Source organism: Montipora capricornis, chromosome 5, assembly GCF_036669925.1.
Source record: "Montipora capricornis isolate CH-2021 chromosome 5, ASM3666992v2, whole genome shotgun sequence".
Lineage (NCBI taxonomy): Eukaryota > Metazoa > Cnidaria > Anthozoa > Scleractinia > Acroporidae > Montipora > Montipora capricornis.
Window position 1 is genome coordinate 4,684,894 of NC_090887.1, and position 23,862 is coordinate 4,708,755.

At 40.2% G+C, this 23,862-nt stretch overlaps 2 protein-coding genes across 3 annotated transcripts in view; one reads left to right on the forward strand and one right to left on the reverse strand.

Annotated features, from left to right (window-relative positions):
* LOC138049205 (uncharacterized) overlaps positions 1 to 23,862 on the forward strand; it is a 38,515-nt gene that overhangs the window by 2,597 nt on the left and 12,056 nt on the right. The window lies entirely within an intron of this gene.
* LOC138049186 (bridging integrator 2-like) lies at positions 150 to 23,753 on the reverse strand. Of its 2 annotated transcripts, none has more exons than XM_068895362.1 (6): positions 23,520 to 23,753; positions 20,528 to 20,737; positions 20,135 to 20,263; positions 9,624 to 10,509; positions 8,657 to 9,063; positions 150 to 215 (listed from the first exon to the last, which is right to left on the reverse strand). In XM_068895362.1, the coding sequence occupies exons 1-6, from the start codon at positions 23,575 to 23,577 to the stop codon at positions 157 to 159; spliced, it is 1,749 nt and encodes a 582-aa protein (XP_068751463.1). In that variant the 5' UTR covers positions 23,578 to 23,753; the 3' UTR covers positions 150 to 156. The 2 variants fall into 2 exon arrangements, with proteins under 2 accessions (XP_068751463.1, XP_068751462.1); XM_068895361.1 differs by lacking the exon at positions 150 to 215 and adding an exon at positions 6,930 to 7,668.

A 23,862-nucleotide genomic window follows, 5' to 3' on the forward strand; every position in this document is an offset into this window, starting at 1 on the left:
GAGTTGCAGATGCTCTTGGTTCATCACCACCATCATCAGAATGTTCACTTGTAACTACGTGAGCATCTCTACGATCCTCGTGTTCATTTTCGTCGAATTCATCGATCGTTGCTTGGCTGCAGCGAATCTCTCTTGTTTGAAGAAGTGTTCTCATCATCATGATGCCTCACTTGAACCTCTTTTTTGATGAAATCGTTTTACGGTGTTCATTTCGCCTGCAACAAAATTAACTTCGTACTATAATAATTTACAAGGCAGTAGACAGAGTTGAGTTAAAAGGTCGAGATCGACTGTCTCAGCACGAAAGAAAATATTAGAGCAAAACTAAATACTTACCGTCCATTAGCTCAGCTTTAGAAGTAAGAAAACAAAAATTCCCCTTGCACCATTCGACAATGGATTACGGAGGAATTGCATGCAGTTGATATATTAAAAGCGAATAATGAGGAAATCGTGCTATCAAGCCGAAATAGTACGTACTGCGTACATACTGTAGTGCGCACTATACAGTACTAGGCACTATAAGCAGCGTACTATAGTACGTACTACAACGGGTGATGCCCGGTAATTTGTGTATCATTTTGAAGGGTGATACCCGGCACTCTCCGTGCGAATCGGGTGAAATCCCGTGCGTGGATCCCCGAGGGTTTTGCCGCGCCAATTGCCACACCACGGAATAATTACCGCTGGACCTCGTGACAGCAGAGCATTAGCAAATCCCGTGGGTAGATCCCCAGGGAGTGTTGCCAAAAAGGCGAAAGCACTCTAATGCCCCTGTCTCCGGGGCAAATTTTTGCTGCAAATCCCCTACCAAGCCCATGGGTTCCCCTGGGTTGCCCGGGGGCAAGTTTTGAGAACTAAAATCTTCAATGGACGCGGTATTTTGCTGGTAGGACTGGGTGATCCGCCACTTATAAAAACAAGCTATAAAATGAGAATCGGGGTCTTCCCTTGTCAAGGAATGGCAGAATTACCCAGAATTATTTTCGGCATAAACGAGGCAACTTGAAAAGCACGAGACTGGACCTCATCAAATGGCTGAAGCGCGGCCAGAAGAAAAAGTGAGAAGAAAATTTGTAGCCAGATACTAAGGAGTAGCCCTGGTGTGTGCTGTTATTTCTAATCTCAAATTTGTTGTAGAAAATTCGCGACAAGTTAGTGCTTTTTTCCCTGTTAGTCTTGTAGCAAAAACTGGTGTTTCGTCAGTTGTTCTTCTCAAAAGAACGGTATAATGTAAGTAAGAGAATACTGAAATTTACATTTGCAGATTACGAAAGGCAAACTCTATATGATCTCTATGCAGTAAGTGCCTTTTAACATTTCTTCATATTAATGCTACAAAGTCTGTTTTCGAAGGATTTTCGTGATACCGCATATAAAAAAAACAACAACTGAGTTTTCTCTCCGTTCTTTTCCGTTCTTATGATATTCTCGGAAATTACATTCTGTTCCTCAATAAACCTAGAACAACCAGTTACGGTCTTAATTCTTTTTCTTACTTCAGTATCAGCTAAGTTATGGAATGCGCTACCTGATTTTATCTGTACCGGAATGAATTAACAGGTTTTAAAATGAGAATCCAGCCCGCATTTTGTATAGCTGCTTTTTTGAAAATCGCTGTTTCTTTAAATATTTCGTGTTTCATTATTTACCCGTACGGGCTATGTATTTTAGCTGTAAATGTAATGTCTGCAAGATATTAGCTATTGTAATTACTCTGAAATTCGAGACGAAATGAACTTTAAGCATGTGTGTATGTTACCTTCAGCAGGGCGCGTGTGTACACTTTGTAATCTGCGACTCCAGTACTTACCATATGTGACTTTTCTCTTGAATATATAAGCCATCGAAATATTTCGCTTAATGTAATGACAAGGGCGGTCTGGAGCTGTGAGTAGGCGTGGGATTTGTCTCATATAATTTAGGGGCCGACATATCCCTCCCTCAATGCCGTTCCGCGAGGCGAGGTCGGTAGCAGAAAGCAGCGAAGGGCCAACTGCGTCCAAAAGCGATCGCACGGGCCGAAATCCCGGGATGACTCGTTTGGTACGACGCTCCAGCGCCACGACTGGAGGTAGTTGTTGAGGCAGTGTGGCCCAGTGGTTAGAGTGCTTGCCTTGAGATCCGGAGATCCCGGGTTCAAGACCCGCTCTGACCACTCGTTGTATTTGATCCTGGTAGTCCCTGGTTCAACTTCCCAGCTGCACTTGTAAATAGCCAACTGGTTTGCCTCCAGCCAGTTGGGATTCTTAACAATTGTTATTGTTGTTGTGTTCTGTTGTTTCGTTGTGTTTCATTGGCCCTGAAAAGCCCCTATGGGGAGCGGTCAATTAAGTATGTATTGTATTGTATTGTATAGGTACTGCATTTTTCTCTCTTGTTCAAACATTCCGTCAGCTCATGCGCAAATGTTCTGGCTCTCCGATACCTACCTTATCAAAAAAAGGTGCTGGTTTTTACAAGGAATTGACATTTCAGTTGATTGTACAGGCATAAACGTAGATGTAAGAACTTTGCAAATTTGTTTTCCTGGAGACACAGGTGAGGGAGGGTTTCGTGCAGAATGGGACGCCTAAAATGCTTTGTTGCAAAGGTGGCGGTTCACGAGTGAAGTTGTATCTCTGGCCTTTCTGTGGACGAATTCCAGGACCTACCGATACAATTAAGGTAAGTTTTGAGAGCTAAAAACTTCAATGGATGCGGTATTTTGCTGGAAGGACTGGGTGGCTTGACACTTACCGAAAAATCTCTGAAATGAGAATCGGGGTCTTCCCTTGTCAAGGAATGGCAAAATTACCCAGAATTGTTTTGGGCATAAACGAGGCAACTTGAAAAGCACGAGACTGGACCTCATCAAATGGCTGAAGCGCGGCCAGAGGAAAAAGTGAGAAGAAAATTTCTAGCCAGATACTAAGGAGTAGCCCTGGTGTCTGCTGTTAATTGTAATATTTGATATTTGAACACATTTTTGTTATAGAAAATTCGCGACAAAGTACTTTCGTCAGTTGTTCTTGTCAAAAGAACGGTATAATGTAAGTAAGAGTATACTTAGATTTACATTGCATTCGCGGTATTACTGTATAAAATCTGACTGTTTTTTAATGATTTTTCTGCTACTGCACATGAAAAACAAATGACTTTTCTCTTTGGTCTTCTTCTTATGATCTTGGCGTAGATTACTTTTCTTGTCTCAATAATCGTAGAACAACAAGTTATGGTCGCAATTCTTTTTTCTTTACTTATCAGTTAAATTTTAGAATGCGCTACCAGTGATTTTATCCGTACGACTGGGGTAACAGGTTTTAAAATAAGAATCCGGGCAGCATTTTGTATAGCCACTTTTATGTTGAATTAATTTTTCTTTAAATATTTTATATTTATTTAGTTATGTATCCGTATATGCTATGTATTTTAGCTGTAAATGTTATGTCACCAAGATATTAGCTCTTGTAGTTACTTTGAAATTTGAGATGAAAGAAAGTTTATGCTATCGTTTGTTTACCTTAAGTTTGTTTGTAATGCTCTGATCCAAAACAGTTCTTCCTAGGACTACATTGACCGGGACGATCGTGGTTCAATTAAATAGGAATCTTAACGATTAAGGCGATCTTTGTATGGGATGAAATTTTATGCGCCGAGTGTTCTTAAAAATACTTTTGAAGTTCGACAGAACAGACAGAGTAAAACTTACTGACGCAGAATTTAAGGGCGTTTAGAGATCTTGTTGCTCTCCTAACCTAAATAGGGTGACAAAATAAACCAGTCTTTCTTTGTAACGGTCAGGACCGAGCTGTTGAGCTTGTTTTGGTTCTTCCTTAGGACGTCGTTTATATTGTACGCGATTCTTCCTTGAGGGTAACTGTCAAGATATATATTCCGAATGTGTGCACCGAGCCGGTGCGTGATAAATCACGCAAGGTTCTAACGTGACATCTCCCTTATCAAGACGGATATGGCAAACTGAAACTAAACAAGGTTCCAAAGCATCATCTAAGTCTGAAGGGGTGGTCCTTAAACTAATACCGACTTGACGATGTCTATATAGTTTCAATAAGAAGCTGAAGTGGACTTCGAATCCCTTGGCTTCTTCTGATGGGTTGGTCAGCTTGTGAAGTCAAATAATAATAATAATAATAATAATAATAATAATAATAATAATAATAATAATTATGATGATGATGACTGTTTATTCACAAATCCATAGGAAAGTGAAGGAGATAAAGGAGATTATCCCTATCTAGTTTATCTCCTGATACCAAAATAAATTAAAAACAATAATTATTTACAACTGTTTAAAGTACTAACTATAAAAATATATAATACGTCACATAATAAAAGAATTTAGGGTTCACAAGAAAAATTTGCAAGGTGACATTTCAGTCTGTTCTTAAAAGTGTTCAAATTTTCCGCCTTAGCAATGCCCTTCGGTAGACTATTCCACTTATCGACTATGCGTATAAGAAAAGAATGTTTAAAACTATTTAAAGTTGTGGATGCAAACTTAAGTTTAAAAGGGTGATTAGCTCTTAAGGGCCTAAGATCATGTGCAAACGTAAAAATGCTGAGGAATCTAGTCCATTAAGACTATTTATTGTCTTATAACACTTGATAGGCCACGAAAATAATCTTCTTTGTTTAAGTGTTGGCCACTTAAGGAGCTTTAGACTTCTTCGTAGGGCATGTCTTGCCCAATACTTCCAAGGGCACATTTGGATGCCCTGCGTTGAACTTTCTCCAAGGTGTTAGAGTCTTTTTTAAGGTGCGGACACCAAACTGGACAGCAGTACGAGAGAATAGGACGTACTAGGCTCTTATAAAGTTTCGAAAACAACTCAGGATTTTTTGTACCCACCGTTCGTCTTATGAATCCAAGCACACTGTTTGCCTTATTTGCGCATTTGTTGGCTTGCATACTCCATGAAAAGTTCCATGATAAGTTATGACAAGTTAAGAGACACAAATATAGGATTAATCACTGATTGTGAAGTGCGTTCGTTGGAGAAATCTCTAGATGAGAGACGATGGATTTAATATATAAACAACGACTATCAAAAATATTAATACGGATAGATGTGAAGCTTGTGGATGGTGGCTAAAAATCTAAAGCTTAGAGTAAAGAGATGATAACGTCTCAAAAACTTAATTTGTGAAAATCTGCATTTTGTTGAAATTGTCAGAAGGATTATTAGTAAGAAATTAGCGCGGTCGATGCAAGTATTGACTAAGGCAGCGCTTACCGGACGCGGTTTCATTTGGTGCAAAATTTGCATTGTTCAATTCAAAATTTAGCACGTAGTGCTGCGCTCGCTTATACCATCGCGACTTGGATTTTCTGGCGAAGACAGTTCCGTATAAACACTTCCAAACCGCATCGATTTTCACGCGGTTTCGAAGTCATGAAACCGTGGCGATGTGAAGCCGCGTTCGTGTAAACGCTGCCTCATACAAACAAGGTAGGCTATCGTACTTTGCGTATATGCAGTATCTATGCACGTATGACGTAACTCAAGATGGCGCTGAAAAAGCAGACGAACGAAACATTGCTAAAGCTCACCCATGCACATGATACCCAAGATTAGAAATTGCCTTCTAATGTCGAACGCAGTTAATAAACAACAAGTCTCGTTATAGTAAGCAAAACAGTCCATCTTTTATGAATTTGAGTCGGGCAACTCTAGTGGAATTGTTTATCTTGATTTTACATTAGTCTACCAAATAATAAGACAATTTGCTCGTCTTCTAGTGAGAAAACACACTAAACTTTCATGGAATGGAACGTCACAATATCCACTAAAAATGTGGAACAACACGAATGAAATACACCAAAGCCCAAAGAATCGTGTATGAACGTACTAAGACAAGATTGAAAAGGACCGCTTAGTCCTGGTATCAGTCAGCCCAGGATCGTCGAGCCTGGCGATCTCAGCTTCGTGCAGGAAAACAACAAGGCGTGGACATGCTCAAGACCAGAGTCGAAACCAGAAGACGCAGTAGAAAAGCGACGGGCCTATCATCGTCATTACTTTAGGACCGGGACCATAACTAAGCTAAGCTCAATAAGTAAGTAAGTAAGTAAGTAAGTGAGCAAGTGAGTAAGTGAGAAAGCGATCAACCCAGCAAGCTCAATGAAAGGTATCCAATGAGTTTTACGCAACTGAGCTTTTGGACGGATGTGCTGAACGCAGTGTTTCCTTCTGAGGCCGAGACATTTCAGAATTCCCTCAAATCCTCCGAAATTGAACCGACGGTTGTTCAAAAGGTTGATAGTTTTAGGCTATCCACCGGGTAAACCACAATTCAACAGAAAAACGTTGTCAAAACCAACTGAGTTATCCGCTGGATAGCGATTTGGCCGGTGAATAGCGCCATACAAGGCCGTCTAACTTTATCCATTGGAGAAGTCAGTGTCCAAAATATAAATATACGTAGTGGTTTAACTTTGTTTTTGGTTTGAAGAGTTCTTTGAAACTGGTTTAATTTTTTTAGAAGACTGCCCATTTTAACATACTTGGATATCTTTCTGTAATTAGTATATGGCGAATTGTGATGTATGTAAAACACTCTTGATGTACATGTACAACCACATGATATATGTATGTCATTCTTATTGTGTAAATAGCACATCTTAATGTTTGTCCCTTTTTAACAAGCGTATAGTATGGTCAAACTGTTTCTTACCGTTGCAGCTATTTCCATTAACATGCACAATAATATTTCACGCGAAAGTTGCGTCATCTTTGTTTTCTTGTCTGGCGCGAAAACATGGAGCAGATCGATTTTGTCATGTGAATGCGGTACGAACTTGCTTATGGAACGGAACTGGTTCCGGAATGAAAGTTATTCCGTAATCATGTCACTAGCCCCAAAGGCCCCCTGTGTTGTTCAAGTAGTTGGCATATTCAAACGACAAAAACAATATTTGTAAAAACCAGGACACATCCTCTATTTGCAAAACTTCTTCTTGCTCTTCTGAAAAAATCTGAAAGCAGACCAGGTGTTTTATTAAAAATATATCCGGTGTAGAACCTAAATATTTACAATGACTAATCACTGGTGCTCGACATGCACCGGAAGGCTGACCAGCTTCTGTTTCATTCTTAAGTCACCTTGCCTATCTCCTCAGTATCTTACTCTTACCATGAGCTTTTTTTACAGAGCTGCTAACTCTGTAACAGCTTGGAATGATGATGAACTTAATCTCTCAATTCCTATCCTCTTGAAGTGATATAGAGTATTTTGGCTTTCTTGTTCCTGAATGCAACTTAAACAGCTTTCTAATAGTTGGCCTTCTCTGTTCCTTTGCCCAGCTCAATCCGAACGTTCCCACTAGCCTCGGTCTCATTCTATATCGCATTCTGCTTCTTAAGGGCAATTGAAATGGTCTAATCCTCGGCCGTGCCCTTGACCGAGAAGCTGTCGGTTTTTGAGGGCTAGTATCCATCCAAGGTAAATCCGGGTTTTTGTCGGGAAGTTCCGTTTGCAAAAGAGATATCTGGTGAGGATTTACTATACTAATTGGCTGGTTACCAATCTCGCTGTTGGGCGAAGCTACAGCTGATTTATGAGTAGCAAGGTTTTGAAGTTGGAACATGTACATAAGACGATTGTTGAGTGCTGCGTCCTTTATCTTCTGCCTCTCTTGTTCTTCTTGCTCAGAATTCACGTTTCCTTAGAAAAAATAATCGAGTTGAAACTGAAACATGAAGTTGAAGCCAAAAGTAGGAAAGTGTGTACCTCTGGTCGCTTAGGAAAATGACAGTGATTTTCTGGCCAATCGCTAAGCAAAGCCATCACAAGGTAACTATGGCGACCCTAAAATGTAAACTTTCTCAATTCCATTTTGTAATAAAAGGTGAAGTCGGCAACGAGCCTAGAAGGCCCATCAGGCCGGCACTTATCTCCGGTTACTGTAGCATGAAGCGACTAGGAGTATTTCTACTTCCCCCTGGATGGGATGCTAGTCCACCACAGGGTTACCCCCCAGCATTAAATTCGCCGGTACCCATTTATGCACCTGGGTGGAGAGAGGCACCGTGAGAGTAAAGTGTCTTGCCCAAGAACACAACACAATGTCCCTGGCCAGGACCCTAACCCGGGCCACTCGATGGAGTCGAGCGCAATAACCATGAGGCCACCGCACCTCCCTACCATTTTGTGATACGGTAGGTTAATTGGTATTGTATTTACAAATTGCATAAGATGTTTATTCTATAATTTTGTCACAAATTACTAATTGGGGAAACACGTGGTGCATCGGATTTTCAAAGACAACTGTACTTCTGTTGACTCTCCCCTCAGTTTTGTAAATTTTTTGATGATGGCTAGCAAAAATGGCGGTGCTTCGGAGTTGAAAAACATTAAAACCAGGTAATAACTGAATGGCAGGGTTCAAATACCAATGCAACTAGTGTAATTGTCTATCTGGTAACAAACTCAAACTCGGCTAGCAATCTTATTGTTAATTAGAATTGGAATACATTTAAATCTTGCTCATCTTCTCCTTCGGAAGAAGGAAGAAGTAACTGTAGAATTCTTTACGTGCTTTTTCCAACTTTTACATTTAGTAGAGATAATGGAAACTTTTCATCTGTAATTAAAAAGAATCGCCTTTAGTAAAAGTTTTGGACTTCATTTAAACGCAAGCCTCTCGTCTCACCTAGCTCTTCTTGTAATATCTTTGTCTGCAGCTTCTCGTCCAACTTGTTGTCTTGATCATTTAAGAGAGGATGTATGATGTTATTAAGAGCGGACACTGCGTCTGGAGGACTATCATCTTGATTATCCGCCTCGGCAAATTTGTTTGAATTAACTGGTTGCGTCACTCGAAAAACGCCGCTATTCGATGGACTGTCATCCATTGGAAGCATGCCAGGGTTGGTTGTGGTCTGCGACAGGAGCAACTGGTTATTATCACTCCCTCCTCCCCCACCAATATGAGGTGGCGTTCCATCGTTGAGATCCTTTAAGTAATCATCTATGGTCATTTTCCCTGAATTTTGGTCGTAAATGTGCAAAAGACCATCGTCGGATGGTTTTAATCTCCCTGTTAATGCATCCTTCAGTCTTTGAGTACAAAAGTAGAGTTTAGATTAGTGCTTACCCACGGAATAGTCATTAACTTCAAATACAGTGTTTAAATTAAGTAGCAAAACTGGCACCTTGGAAGTATTTGGGATCTAGGTTTTTTTGTTTAGGGAAAAGCTCGCTCAAAAGGTAAAAACACTTGCGCCAACTAACAAACTAACGATATATCCACCCAGTCGAACAATTAATTCGGGCTTAAGTTTGAATCAAGAAGCAATGGATCAAGACCAACACAAAACAGTGGAGCAGAAGAACAGAAACACTTAATTTGGGTACATGATCATCTCAGGTTAGGGGGAAAACCTTAAAGAAAAAAAAAACTTTAAAGCAGACTCAAAAACAACCTACCTAGATCCCAGCAACGTAACATGACAGACCACACCAACAATTACAGTTCACCGATGTTGTCATTGAGCCGTTAATCATCAAGTGATTTGATTATCTTGGCGTAATGAATCTTTTTACTGGTCTTCGTGGCCAGGGAAGTCAAACCCAAGAACTTTTTTGACAATCAATTAAGACTTCAATTGCATACTTACTTGCCACTGAGGTAGTCTTCAAAGTCACTTTTGTTCTTGTTTAAAAACTTCCTGAGCATTCGCAGAAGGTAGTGCTTTAGCCTTCTCCGAAAGTAGTGCTTCCGCTTTTGCCTTAGTCTTTGGCACACATCGTTTTGAATCCGAAACAGTCTGCAAATTTTCTTCTTTCTTTTAGCATCGAAATTCTTGAAATTGTTGAGAATTTCTTGCCATCGAAGTTCAAAGCCTTCTGGTTGCTCAACATTTAATTTGTGGTCATCTTTGATGCCAAGATCTTCGTTCAACTGATGTTCTAAACCAGATCCATCCGTTGTATTCCTTCCTACGTTATTCTTCCCTCTGCACATTTTAGCGGTGACATTCTTGCGGTCCGTTTTAAGGTCGGTGTTGTCAGGATTGTCGCAGTCAGCTGATGTATCCTCATCATCGAAAGGATCTTCTATGTCATCATCATCATCATCGTCATTATCATTTTCCTCGGCTTCACCATCTTTTTCATAATCTTCATCATTATCTTCGTCATTATTTCTCTCATTCTCCTTTTCTCCTTGCCTTATCATTTGATTCAATGTGTCTTCATTAACTCCAAGAAGAGATTGAATCTCCAAAGCAAGAGAAGCTTTGTTTGGACCGACGACCCTGTGTAAATCCTTTACAGCCTTTCTTGAAGCAATGACTTTCACATTACGTCTTGGATATGGCATTCGATCGGGAATGTGAACCGCTAACCATTTTCCTCTGCCACCCTTTGGGTGGAATTCTTTGATCTGCATGTTCGTGGTGTCAGTGCCACGGACAGCAGAATCAGGGAAGACCACCACTCTGCTGGGTTCCACCTTACCCGGCCAATTTCTTTTCCTTGCAGTGATTTCCATTTTCAATGATCCTATTGGAAATAAAATGGTGTCTGCTTGCAAAATTGACTGGGACTTAGCCTAGCGATAATTCTCAAATTAAGTGTTGCATTTATTTTAATCCAGATGAAGCCATTTTATTTTCTCGGTGGAGGAGGATTGTGAGTCAATTTTCATTTCAAAAATAATTCTGTAAAATTTATTCTAAGTCATTGAAAGAACCCATAAGGCTGAAGTTATTGGCTACCGAGAAAGAGAAAAGAACTACTCAGCTTCTGAGGGTGCACAACATCAAAGAGAAGGATGCGCGAAATCAGAAACAATCCTTCCATGAAGAAATCTAGAAACTCGAAAGGCATGGTTAGCGAAGAACATCACAGAGAAAATACAAGGTGTTGTGCGTCATTGGTGCTGTTTTTGCTGTCGTTGTTGTTGTCGTAGTAGTCACAGCGTCCCGGTTATGGCGGTTACTGTTTATCGTGAGAGTTTCTTGGTGGTGTGGCCACATTAGAGGATTCTTTTTCTTTTCACAAATCAGCCAAAAATAAGTAAACATCTTGGTGGCTAAATTCCTGGCTTTACCAGTTATAAACTTATGTAGTGGCTTGGTTTGCGATTTGAGTTATATCATCATTTTGATTGGGTTTATTGTTAATGACGTAGTTCAAATCCCATTAACTGTTTACTGGTCAAAGCTATTACGCTAAAAGGTTGGAAAAAGAACTGAACTTTCGTAAGATTATCCCCTTTTTTTTTACATTGATTGTGGATTTTAGCGGTTGAGTCTTTTACAATATTAAGTAAGGTTGCGATTCATGTAGGCCAAAAGAGTCAAGGGTCAGTAGCAAACAGATATACTGAGAAACGTCCCTTTCCTTTTAAGTTAACTATAACCATTCGTTTTGCGAAAATAGCCAAATAATTCATCTCGGGTTTGCATAACTGTCTTGAATTCTTCTAACCTTTGTCGCGTTGAGATTTGGCTATGCAAACATGTACGGGAAAAGGGCTTCCAATGATTTTATAAAATACCTTCCTCTAGAGCGTGAAGTGGCAACCATTGAAACCACGTTTACATACGCTCTCGTGCACACGCACCTATTTACCAATGAGAGCACACGTACTATCTGAGTTATTTTATAAAAAGTCTTAGCGAGCACAACTTTTTGTTTTAGCTTCCGTTTAATGCAAGGAATTTGGTACTGTGGGACGTCAAAGGAGGATGAGGTAAGAGAACTGATCCCCATTCTCCATCATAGTTTTTTAAAATCTATTTTTAGCTTCGCAAGTTATTTTAAGTTCTCCTTCCCAATCAATACAACTGGCCAATCAGGTGCCTCTCTAAAAATAGCTGGGACCTAAAAACTATCATTGGAAAGGTGATCAGTTAACTTACTTCGTCCTCTCTTGAGGACGTACTGTATGGAAGCAATTAAAGGACACCGTGCTAGCAACACAGGAAAAACCAAGCTTCATATAACTCCCATGTGCTTGTTTAGGGGTGACAAAGAGGAAAATGCCAGGACGGGCACTCGGGATACATGAATCTAGGTAAAGTTTGTTCAGATGACACAGAGGTTTGTTTCCCAGTGGGTACGCTTGATCACAAGAGACTGAAAAACGACATTGTGTGTGTAGTGGCTCCTCTACACACACAATGCCATGTTGTTGTGCTACCATGGGTTTCTATGACGTCGTGTAGTTGCGTGTGTCAAAGAGAAACTGAATTTTATCACAACCCTTAACCATAATTTGGCCGTGGCCCATCAGTTTACTCTATCATCTAAATTTAGAATACGTGTCCAGCCAAATTATGCCCAATCAGATTGGGCTTGATGACCACAACGCCAAAAAGCCGCACGAGGGAATGCTCGTGCTTTATGCAAAATCATGGATCGTGCAAAGAACACAATACTGCCACGTTTTTTTTTCCCGCCGAAACAGTCGAGCAGTAGCCGTCCTAAAAATAGATAATAGAGACCTCACGCAACAGGACGGGCGGAGGAGGACGGTAACTCGTTGTCGCATAAGGCCTAGGTCTGTGTGTTTCTCAGGTGCCGTAGTTCAAATGCCAAAATCTCCATGTGTCGAACCTAATGCAAATGAATGAAAAGCTAGCTACTGTTTTTGCCAGTTTGCATTAAATCAGGTAACAACAACAACAACACAACTGGGCCTTGTACTCCTTAATCAGACTTTGGCAGTATCCTCCACAAAAGCAAGCCAAAAAAAAACAAACAGTTTTCTGGCACATACATTTTACTTATTCGAAAAGGAAAAATGATGATTTATAAAAGAAATAAAGGAAGAAACATATCGAAAACTGATGGGCCGCATTCCATCGCAAATCGAGACTTCTTGGTTATGGACTTCCGATTTTGTCAAATTTATATATCCAGACCATAGCTCCTGACAAGAGCGGATGATGTAAAAGAACGGATCACCATGCCCCATCATTTAGTTTCGCAAAGCTATTTTAAGTTCTCGTTCCCAATGCTGCCTAACTTTAAACTTTCCTTACGTCATTACAACTGGCCAATCAGGTGGCTCTCTAAAAATAGCTGTGTACCTAAAATTATATTTCAAAAAAATTATCATTGCAAGAGGCCCATTTATGGGGGATCCGTTCTCTTACCTCATCTCTCTTCGTCCTGAACATTGTTCCCCTTCGTCTCTTTACTTTCTCTTGGTGCTATAGAAATGAGGCAAAGGTTAATACCAAGCTTTTGCCTGTCTTATATTCAATGTCTTTTTATTTTATCACTTAATTGTTTTGGAAGACACAGTTTCCTTCTTCTTTATCTTACTCCTATTGATTCCTTGCAAATTTCTTGTCGTGACCCCTGGTTTCTCTGGGTATTCTGGGTATTCTGTCTGCAGCAGATCGACCAATCCTGGATTCACTACGCTTACTTGTTGATTCCCAATAGTGCCCAGCTTACCGCCGGAGTGAGACCAGTGCATAATTAATTCGGGGCTTCCAATGGCGTTGATTTTTGCCCATTGTCGTTCCATATCTCTCTCTGCTTGAGCGCCTGCCCTTAGTTCATCCGCTAATCCCCCATCTGCGCATAAAAGGTTGAGCTATCATTAATATAAATGTTGATTAATAATTAATTACTCAAGAAACTTTAATTAAGAGTAACGATGAATATTCATAAGAAGTTGTTATAATTATAGTGTAACAATGAAATAGTAATGATAAACATACAGACCTTTTACATAGTACATAATCGAGTGAAGATGCCCAACTAATGACGAACTGTTGGTTCGTTATTAGGGGGAAGTACCTAAGGGGAACTAACGGAAAGAATCAACAAGCTGAACCCACACATTGCGTCGAGTCGAGTACTCTCTTCATTGCGCCAGCCTGGCCCTCCCAATTTTCTCTCATAATAACACCATTTACGGGACACGAACAGTGAGCCCAAGAGAAAATGAGGGGACAGAGAGGGATGCGCAGGACGTTGGCCGGGCAATGTCATGTCCACGAAAGTTATTTTTAGACGAGCGGAAGTCTTTGTTCTAGTGGAAGTCTGTCTTCCCAGACGTCCGCATGCAGTCTTGCCTCGCTCACAGGTTCTTAGTGAAAAGAGAAAATGGCGGCGCACGTGGAAGGCTGATGAATATTTATTTTCTTTCAAACATTAGACCGAGGTTGGCCTGCATGCGGACGTCCCGGAAGACAGACTTCCGCTAGAAAAAAGACTTCCGCTCGTCTAGAAATAACTTTCGTGGACATGACATATCCCAAGGGCTGGACCGGGAGCCTCCCTCTCTGTCCCCTCATTTTCTCTTGGTGAGCCTCAATATGGTCTGAAAGCTCAGTGAATCGCATGGTCATAGGTTCGAATCTCATTCAGTGCCAGATTCCTTTTCAGGCTTCTTCGCATCTGCCTAAAGTTGATTCCTTAACCGCAGTGCACATTTGAAATACAGTAAAAACCCCATGAATAAGAACCAATTTTTAAAGAACCTGTTAGCCTAAAATTTGTCAGTTGGAGCCCGTCTAAACAAAAGCCTTTTGACCCTAAAATTTGAAACAGGTTCGCATTTTCTAAAATCTAACAATATATAGGCTCGATTACCAACCGCTGTTTCGGGAAATGAGTCAGCGCTCACTCCCGCAATCACGGCTGGACGCGTGAGGTGAGCCAATGTTAATCTCCGCCAATCAGAAACTCGCCTGCACAAATCGGTCCAGCATAAATTTCACTTTTTGGTTGCGACGGTGTTCTTTGACCCGGCCTGTTCGAGCTTTACAATGCTTTCAAATTAGAAAACATCCACGATTTCGACAACAGGAAGTGTTCGAGAAGCTGGAGAATGGGGATTGTATCGTTTTATACCACCTGAGTTCGGAAACTTCAATTAATTTTCTAGTTGGCGCCAACGTCAAAAATACGGCTTTCAAATCCTTGCTATTGCAATTTTTTTCTCAGACGTCGATAATGTAAGAGCAAGTAAAATTCCTCAAGATCGATTGGAATTACTTCTGAGTTTATTGGCGGTAAAACAAGGGGGCCGATGAGGTCGACTTACATGTAGAGCTGAAGCGGCACGAAGATTTTGTTGATGATTCGCCGGTTGAATTCAAACTCACATTGATCATTTAACCACAAACTCAGGCTCGTATCATCTAGAAACTTAGCACAGACGGTTTAATGTTTTGGGATGTCTAAGGGTACTTCCCCGCAACTATTAACTTCGCATAAATTATATACGAATTTACGTCACAGACACAATCTATCGCTCACGCGTCCAGCCGTCTCTTCTCGGGGAGGATACCCGAACTCAAGTGAGCGATGGAAATCGAGCCTAACAAAATAAGACACTTTGGCAAATAAGGTTAATTGATTTATGTTCTGAAGATTCATGTGATCTTTCGATTTTACTTTATTATAGTCATTTTTATGTGACCTTTTTAATTCTGTATTTAATTTTTATTCAAATGGAATAAGGCTGAATACCACTAACCTCTGCTATCTACAACGTGATTTTTTTCTTCAAAAAATAAGAACCTATTTAAAAACCTAGATAGCCTAAATTTCTGTTAATTACCATTTATGTAAGAACCTGTTTAGGTTAAATTTTAAAATGGAAAGTTCTTAATTGAGGGATGTTACTGTAGGCAACAAAAGACGCATAACTTAAAATTACAACCATTTGACAAATTGTGTTTCACAGAAAAGGTTTGTGGAGAAAAGAGAGAGCCGTAATTTATGGCAAAAGTTGTTGTTCTTCTACAAATTCTATTGATTTAAGCCAACCCTTTTTGAGGTGTTACATGCTCACTGGTATCTATACACTCTTTCTATCTTATATTATGATTTATTTATGTTACCTTCTTGACTGCTCAACGGTTGCTTGGCTGCCTTTCTCAACAACCGGTCATCCTCAAACTGATTCTTGATATCATCCGAAGACAACTGTCGCGATCCACCGTTTGGCAACACAAATAAGCCCAGGTCACTTTTCGAAGTTGGTCGAATCAGTAGCGCCTTCTCGGGTCCGCTGTTATATGGCTTAAAACGATGACGACGGTATTTTGTAAGTTCTTTACGATGTGGGAACCGAAGTGGAAACCGGGGCATTAAGGTCATCTTCTTAGGGTTACTGCGCATGACGGGTGAGACTTCATATTCGTCATGTGCCATGCCATCGTGTTCGTCTTTGACGTCATCCGCGCGAAACGGCTTTGGGCGTATATCACTTGTTGTTTCCTCTTGAACGTCGTAGAATCCCGGAGGATTTTGCTCGCCAGGCCAATGATATGTCTTCTGTTCTGGCGTATAGGCTTTGACGTAATCATCGTAATACCTTGCTCTTTCTAACATTTGGGCAGAGGGTGGTTCTTTGGGAACTTTAACAGTGTAGGATATACTCATCCGTGACTTTGTTGCTCTAGAGTCTGTTGCCTTTTCGATTTGCTTCCCTTCATAAATCAACCGGAACGAAATAAGTAGCATTTTAGAGGAGACTCTGATTCCACAAATTTCTTGGCGGCAACGGAATACGAAATTGCAACATGCTGCTGTTAAATCTTCGTGAACTGGACTCCCAACAATTTGTAGATCGATTTCTTTCAAAGATGGAGATCATGCAAAAAAATGTGTTTTATCCTTAGGGAAATAAATTTCACTAAATGAATCGAAATTTTGGTGGTATTGAAAGGTTGAATTCTTCCTCTTTTCATACCTTGCTTTAAAGTGCCTGTGAAATAAAAGGACTCAGTTTTTTATAACACGACCTTTTCAAAATGAATGTTTATCGTCATAATACGATGTCCAGCTGCTCATAGAATCAAAATTGATGACGTCTCAAATAGTTTTAGTATAGAGATAAATAACAAAATCAATAATAATATCTTGGAAACTACTGGAGTGATATGTTATTCAAACTTGTTTCAGTTGATGTGAACTGAAAATAAAAGTCGGGTAAGTTTATATGTCGAACCAACTGCTTCAAATCTAAGGGATTTATTGCAGAGTGGGACTTTTCATTGCTGATGCCAATTTTAATGTTCATCTCTGTAATATCCCCGATATTGTGTGTGAATGCAGAAAATATCCATGGCCACCCCACAGTGCGGGTGGGGGTGGATGGCTAACTTCCAAAGGGGTGGGGTATTTGAACACAGCAATCCCTCTGTACGAGCAGTATTGTACCCTGGTCCCAGAGGTTTCTCTTGAGCCGCGAGAGGGCCGCGAAGAGGGAAAGTCGAGACGCGAAGCGGCGAGAAGTACAAAACCTCTGGTTACCTTGGACTTGAATCTCACTTTCATGCAGACTCCAGCTGTCAAACGCGTCAAATTGATAATTACAAAGGAGACCAATGGCAACGTAGCGATCACGCGTCTCCTCGGTATTTTTAATTACCAGTCAAACGAACCAATAATAGTGATTTGCGTGTTTGTAAAACATACCAACCAATCCGAGCCTGAGGGGCAGATCCTGACCCTGGCGTCCGCATGAAAGTGAGATTCAAGTCTAAGGTAACTACAGGTTTTTCTCTTCTCGCCGCTTCGGGACTCGTCTTCACCGCCCCGCGGCTCTCTCTCGGCTCAAGAAAAGCCTCTGGGACCAGGGAAGTAGTACTGATATTATTTTCTGGAACATTTTTGATTTTGTTGCTTATCTTTATACTTAAGATATTCGTGACGTTATGAAGATTGAAACAAAATAATTGAACGAATAAAAGATACTTCAAAAACGCAAACGCCATTCTTCGTGATTTCCAAATCAGCCAATATTATTTTTCTTCACTTAAATCGCAAATGCTTTGTCTGTCTCGTGTCTCATGTTGCAAGAGTGTTCCGTTGTTACGTCAAGACAGTCGTCATCGTCGTTTACATCAGTAATCACCACAAAGAAATGCACAGAATAAAAGAAGAGCAAGAAAGTTATTGCCAAGAATGAGTGATTCTTATCCAAAAACACGTTTACTCCATTAAACCTTTTGGAGTGAGGTTTCAACAATTTCATAGTAGAACATCTAAGGCTTCCATGAACACTATAGGCCGGTTAGTCAATTAGTCTTTAGCGGATGGTTCAAGTGCCCCTGTGATAAAAAAAAAATCACTTCCTTTTTTGTCAGATTTTGAACGTGTGTTTACTTAACACCTGGCTGGCAAAATTTTGAGCTTTGATTTTTATCCAAAGGCCTTTTTTACTTTGAGTGTAAGTTTCACGGTCCGCCATTACTCACGTTCAAAACTGACCGATTGGACCTCAGAGGGTTGGATCCAGGGAAAAGTGGGGTCAAAGGCTCGCTAGTTTGAATGCATTTATTATATATGAAAAACGCGAGTTTAAAAGTCTGAAAGCCCAAAACTCCCCTGCTGCATATTATCAAGGCTTAAAACTTTGGTCGCTTAGTGTTTAGTTAACATAGTTTTAAAATCCAAAGCAATATATAATAATTGATTTTTTGGTCACAGGGGCACTTTCAGACATAAAGAGAAACTATGAAAGGAGTCGCTGTACTTTTGTTTGAATTACTCCAAGCAACAGCAATAATCCAAGATAACTTTGAACAGCCATAGCAAAACAAAGGCAGAACTCGGAATTTCGGAATTTTTCCGATGCTTATGAAAGTGTCTGAGGATCTTAAGAACGAACACGTCAAACAAATTTGAGGACAGATTACTGTTATTAACTTCTTACTATCCGAGCCCGAGGGTCGTACTGGGGAATATTGGCCCGAGGTCGTGGCAGTATGGACCGAGCGCAGCAAGGTCCGTACAAAAACGACCGAGGGCCAATATTCCCCAGTACGGCTCGAACTAGCTCGGTTAGTAAGTAGTTTATTATATGGCTTTTTAATTACTTTTTGCTTTGTTTTTGCAAACCCGTAATCGGCCCGTGGGCATTTCAGTCACAATTAGCCAATCAGAGCGCGCGTTATATTGGCTACAAACACCAGCCATATAATAAGGTCTTTTATTGCACAAGTACACAAATGCACGTTAGTAGATGCACGCCCAGTTTTGATGCCCAATACGAAGTCTTCCGTAAAGTCTCAGCATTTGCTACCTATTTCCTTAAGCGTTTGACTCCCAGGAGTAATTAGCATGTAAATTCTCCTCACAATTTCAATGAAAAGTCAGTGAAACATGTATTTAAAATGAAGATAATTATCAGCTTAAAAGGTGTGATCTTGATATAACACCAAATTCTCATGGCTACCCAACAAAGGAATCTATGATACTAGTTAGGAGAATGAATGCTTCGAACTTGGGAATAAAAGGATCAAATAAGGTGAGTAAAGTTAGTTTTTTGGGGGTTAGAGTAAATGCAGATGTTTATCTCTGCTTGAGGGGCAGAGCTTAGAGGGCACTTTGTGAAGAGCAAGGGGACATTTTGTGACGCTTATTGAAATCAGCGTGCATCTAATTACGCACATTTCTGTACATATCTGAAATGGAAGACCTTAGACAGCAAGGACCAGAACCAGGTTGCTGACCAGCGGTTTTCGTTGAAACAATGGTTTGCTGGGGGTGCTCAGTCTCGCGGGCTCAGAAAACCTGGTTGTGGTCATTTTTTTTAAGGTTTTTCATCTGAAATAGAGTGTTTCCACATGACGTCACGGCGGCCATTTTGGAGGAGTGAAACAAAGAAAGAGCGGCCATGTTTGAGGAGTGAAATATTCTTTTGGGAATTAAACGCCATTTTTATGCAAATTATTCCTTTTGTTTTAGTACGCAAATATTGCTGCTAGTCACATGAGCGAAAACACTATCATCACAGAGTTCTACATGCAAACCAACAGATGCATTCAATTGGGCCACTTTCAAAAATGCCATAATATTCTTTGTTTGGCCTCCAAAATTTTGCATTAGCATTATTTCCAGTTTCTCTTGGGACTTAAATGGTTCATAGAAAAATTTTGGAGGTGACAAACAAAGAGTATTTTTGAAAGTTGCCTGTATGTCCGCCTTATCACGCGCCTAAACACAAATAGAGATGGTTTGCAAGCAATTTCTAGAGGCACAGACAATGATGCAATGTACAATTGCAGGTGGACAAACAAAAGGAGCTATGAGAGATCTTTTGTTTTCGTCGACCAACATGGTGGCGATGACGTAAAGTGAAAACGACCTGTAAGTAAAACGTTATGACAGCTATGAATGATCACCATTCACAACTTTATCTTACCAGTATCCTCCACCATTTTACTGGCATTATCCTCTGTCAGATCTGCTTTGGAACTCAGCGCCTCAACCTTTTTGGCTTGACTTTCAATGGCGTTGTCTGCATCTTCCCCGAGTTTGGCAACTAAGTTGGCTGTGTACATGATAAAAGAAATGCTTAAATCAGCGTGGCCAGTTGCGTTGTTTGGGCTAAAAATTGCTGGCACTTAAATTCTTACAGCGTAAATATCGTGACATTCTAGGCAAAAATCATGATTTTTTACAGCCGAAATGCCGCCTTGTATGGGTGCTAATGGCCATCGGAAAGCACACCATAAATCAAGCAGGCCCTGTAGAAAATATTTTTATACATGCTCCAAGCGTTAGTATAACGGCTTTATCCCTATTTCCTAATCACCTTTTTGTTCAAATTGGCTCTGGGCTGTGTCTCCCACGGCATCAACCTCTTTACTTGCTTTTTCAAATTTGTCTTCCTGCTCTTTTGTATCTAATTGCTTTCCTTTCTCTTCAATGGCTTTTTCCATGGCGTTGCTTTCTTCTTCAACTTTCTCGTTTTGTTGTGCTATTGCGTTGGCCATGTCATCTGCTTTGCGCTCGACTTCGTCAGCTTCGAAATTAAAAGAAAAAGGGGTAACAAACGTATGATGAGGCAAGTAAAACAGTTCTGCGGCTCACTCCCACCATGGTGACTGACGAACCACCAAGTGTATTTCCCAACAAGCAAAGTAGCAAGTTGCCTCCCGACACAAAAAAGCAAGGAAGTCGTTTAAACAAACTTTGTGGCACGACGTTAAAGAATTTTCTCTAAAAAGCATGTCAGAGGTAAGCTATTTCAAAAAGCATCTCGATCCCGGGGGAGGGGGGGAGGGGATCTCGATTAGCTGACACGCTGACTTATACGGAATTGATGATGAAAAAGCACTGAATTTGCTTGTGATTAGCAAAGTGCTTGGACCCAGGTCAACAATGTAGACCGAATGTGATGATAAATGTACGACATGATGATCGAAACTGTTGAGATCACCATAGATAAATTCCTTTTCGGGACGGTCTCTCATCTTTCGTTATCTTTTTCGTTCCGTTTCCAGTCCACTTCAAGAATTTCATCATCTTCTATCGCAAGTGACAAGCCGGTAGAAGAGTTGAATGCCTTGAAGTGCAGATGACGGCGATACTTATGTTGTCTACGATTTGGGAACAAAATTGGAAGTTTGATGTGAAGAACACTTTCCTTTTACCATTTAATGTTCAATTTCTCTTAAATGACATTGCCTTTGCGAAAATAACTATTTTTCTATTTCTGATAATTTAGCACTTATAATTGAGTTAATGAGTTGATAAATTTTGCCCATAATAAGTGCTAACAAAAATCCCATTTCTACGAATCACGCTTTCATTAGAGTGGTTTTCAATTGAGTGTCGAAAGTAATTAGCGAATTGCTTTGGTTTATGATTACTTCACTCTGTGATTGGTTCAAAGTTCTCGCGCCATTTTTTCAACCGATCAGAAGTGAAACCAAAAGCAATAGTGGCTCGCGCGAGCCATTTTGCCTCGCTTTGTGTCGGCCACGTGTAATTACTTCGAGTTTTGATTGGTTTACTGGATTGTCTCCGTCGTTTTTGATTGACCAAAGTAATTACTTTGGTTTTGGTTTTATGATACTCAATTGAAAATCGCTCTATTTCAGCCATTTAATCATTTAACAGGAACACGTTTTTTAGTTAACCGTTGTTCATCGCCTGAACTGGTGAATTACGATGAAAACCGATATGTCAAATTCTTCCCAAAACAACCCTGTATATCTTATTATTAGGGAGTTAAAGAAACCACGACGGTTACGTCGTCGAAAACGTCACTTCAAAATATAAGTTAATTTTGAGCTATTCTAAATATTTCATGATTATTCCATCTTGTTTATATATATGGTCAAGGAAGGCGTCAGCAATAAAGCGAGCTGAAAAAATGGCCGACAAAAGCCGTTTTGGACCGGAATTGACTGAGGCAGAAATCGATGCCTTAGTCGACAATACTACCCCCGGGAACACAAAAGAAGAGTTGTTGATCCTGGAGTTTTTAATAAAACAATTATTCTACTCGGGCTTGCTGGATATAAAATGATTCATAACCAACTCCTCTCACTTCATATCCGGCGCGCCCTCGCAGAATAATTGTTAATTAGCCTATGATCGGTAAGAATTTCCAGTCTTGTCGGATCATAAGCCGCGGTTTGGACTGCTTTAGTGTTCGTAAGTATGTGAAACGTTGAGAAACTCACGCCCGACGGCGTTTGCAAACAGTAGCTAATAAGGTAACTTGCAGTGAACAGTCACTTGTTGCATGATACTAACTGATTGCGTTCGAGGATACTAGCGACCTACTGATATGTGAAACGATGTGCGTAGATCCTCTCTCCAGATATCTTAAGTGGATTCTGAAATTACCATGTCTCGTCTTTTTCCAAACCATAGTAATTCAAGCCCGCTGAATTTAGTTCAGCAAGGTACTTCTGACGTGTATCGAATTTCATAGTACTAGTCATCAGCAAGTTCTAACAGGTAAAAAGATAATTTTCCAAATCACGACAGATTCTCCAAGACTTGAACTATTTTCTCCTTACTGAGTTCGGTGGTCCCCATATTTACTAAGTTGTCTTAATAAGAACTGTATCTTATTAAATTGAGAGAAACTTATCAAGAGCGTATATGCATGAGAACTTTGGCAATTTAATTCAATCGTACAGGGGGCGAAATACTTAAAGGCACGACACATGTCCAAAATGAATCTGGTATTAAGGAAGTAAACCAGAGAATGAAGCCAGGCCCAATTGCAACTGTCAACATGCGCATAAATAGCAGTATTCGTAAGCTTCGCACACCGCAAACAAGTATCCCCCGCGCGTTTTTCAGTGCAATCTTTCTCAACTCTTTGACCAATTTCTAAGGAATCACTTTAAACTTTCTTTAAAAGAAATCAGGTCCTTTTTTCACGAGTTTTTTTTCGTCATTTGGTTCCGAGGTGATACCTATTGTACCTCACAAAAAACCCTTGATTTCCACCAGTCACGTCCTTTGAAGAACAAACAACGTAAGTGAGACTGCACTTAGGAAAACGGATTCTGTTGAAGTGCACGACTTAATTATACACTCTCAAAAGGTCCCATTTGACCCAGGTGACTTTGAGTCTACAGGAATCGAGTGCTTCGCATCGAACTTTCTTAGAGAATCATTGGAATTGGCTATTGGTTGAACTGCGTGTTATCTCACGATTCAGGCTAACATTGGTTACGATTGGACCATCAAAACTTCAAAACACCGATGAGCGTTAAATGATATTTCTAAAGGAATTGAATTCAAATGTCTAGGGAGAAGAAATTGTAAAATTGTCTTACCTGAAATGGCACTTCCCAAAATAAGGTAGAGTATCAAGGAAACCCAAATCCTAGTCATAATGACTTTTTTTGTAAAATCAAAGGAAGCGGGATTTCACGGCATGCTAATATCGGCAAAAATTCTACATTTCACTGTCCTTCACATCGCAAAACGGGAGACAAAATCTCTAAAAGATCGAACAGTATCCAAAATCAGGGTTGAGCGAAGTTTTTCCTGTCAATGAAGAGAGCAGTGATTGGCTTTCAAACCAGGTTCATATTAAATATTAATGAGGCTAACCTTGCAGGTGATCTAATCTAATCGAGATTGAGTTTTCAACTAGCCGTGTAAGGAATGTTATTT

Bases quoted from the DNA above. Each gene is read 5' to 3' on its own strand.
- LOC138049186 (XM_068895361.1), bottom strand. From the start codon at position 23,577: ATGACTAGGATTTGGGTTTCCTTGATACTCTACCTTATTTTGGGAAGT. The intron at 20,738-23,519 runs GTAAGACAATTT...TTAATTTCGAAG, and splicing joins TTTGGGAAGTGCCATTTCAG to CTGACGAAGTCGAGCGCAAA. The intron at 9,064-9,623 runs GTAAGTATGCAA...TTGTACTCAAAG, and splicing joins GAAGACTACCTCAGTGGCAA to ACTGAAGGATGCATTAACAG.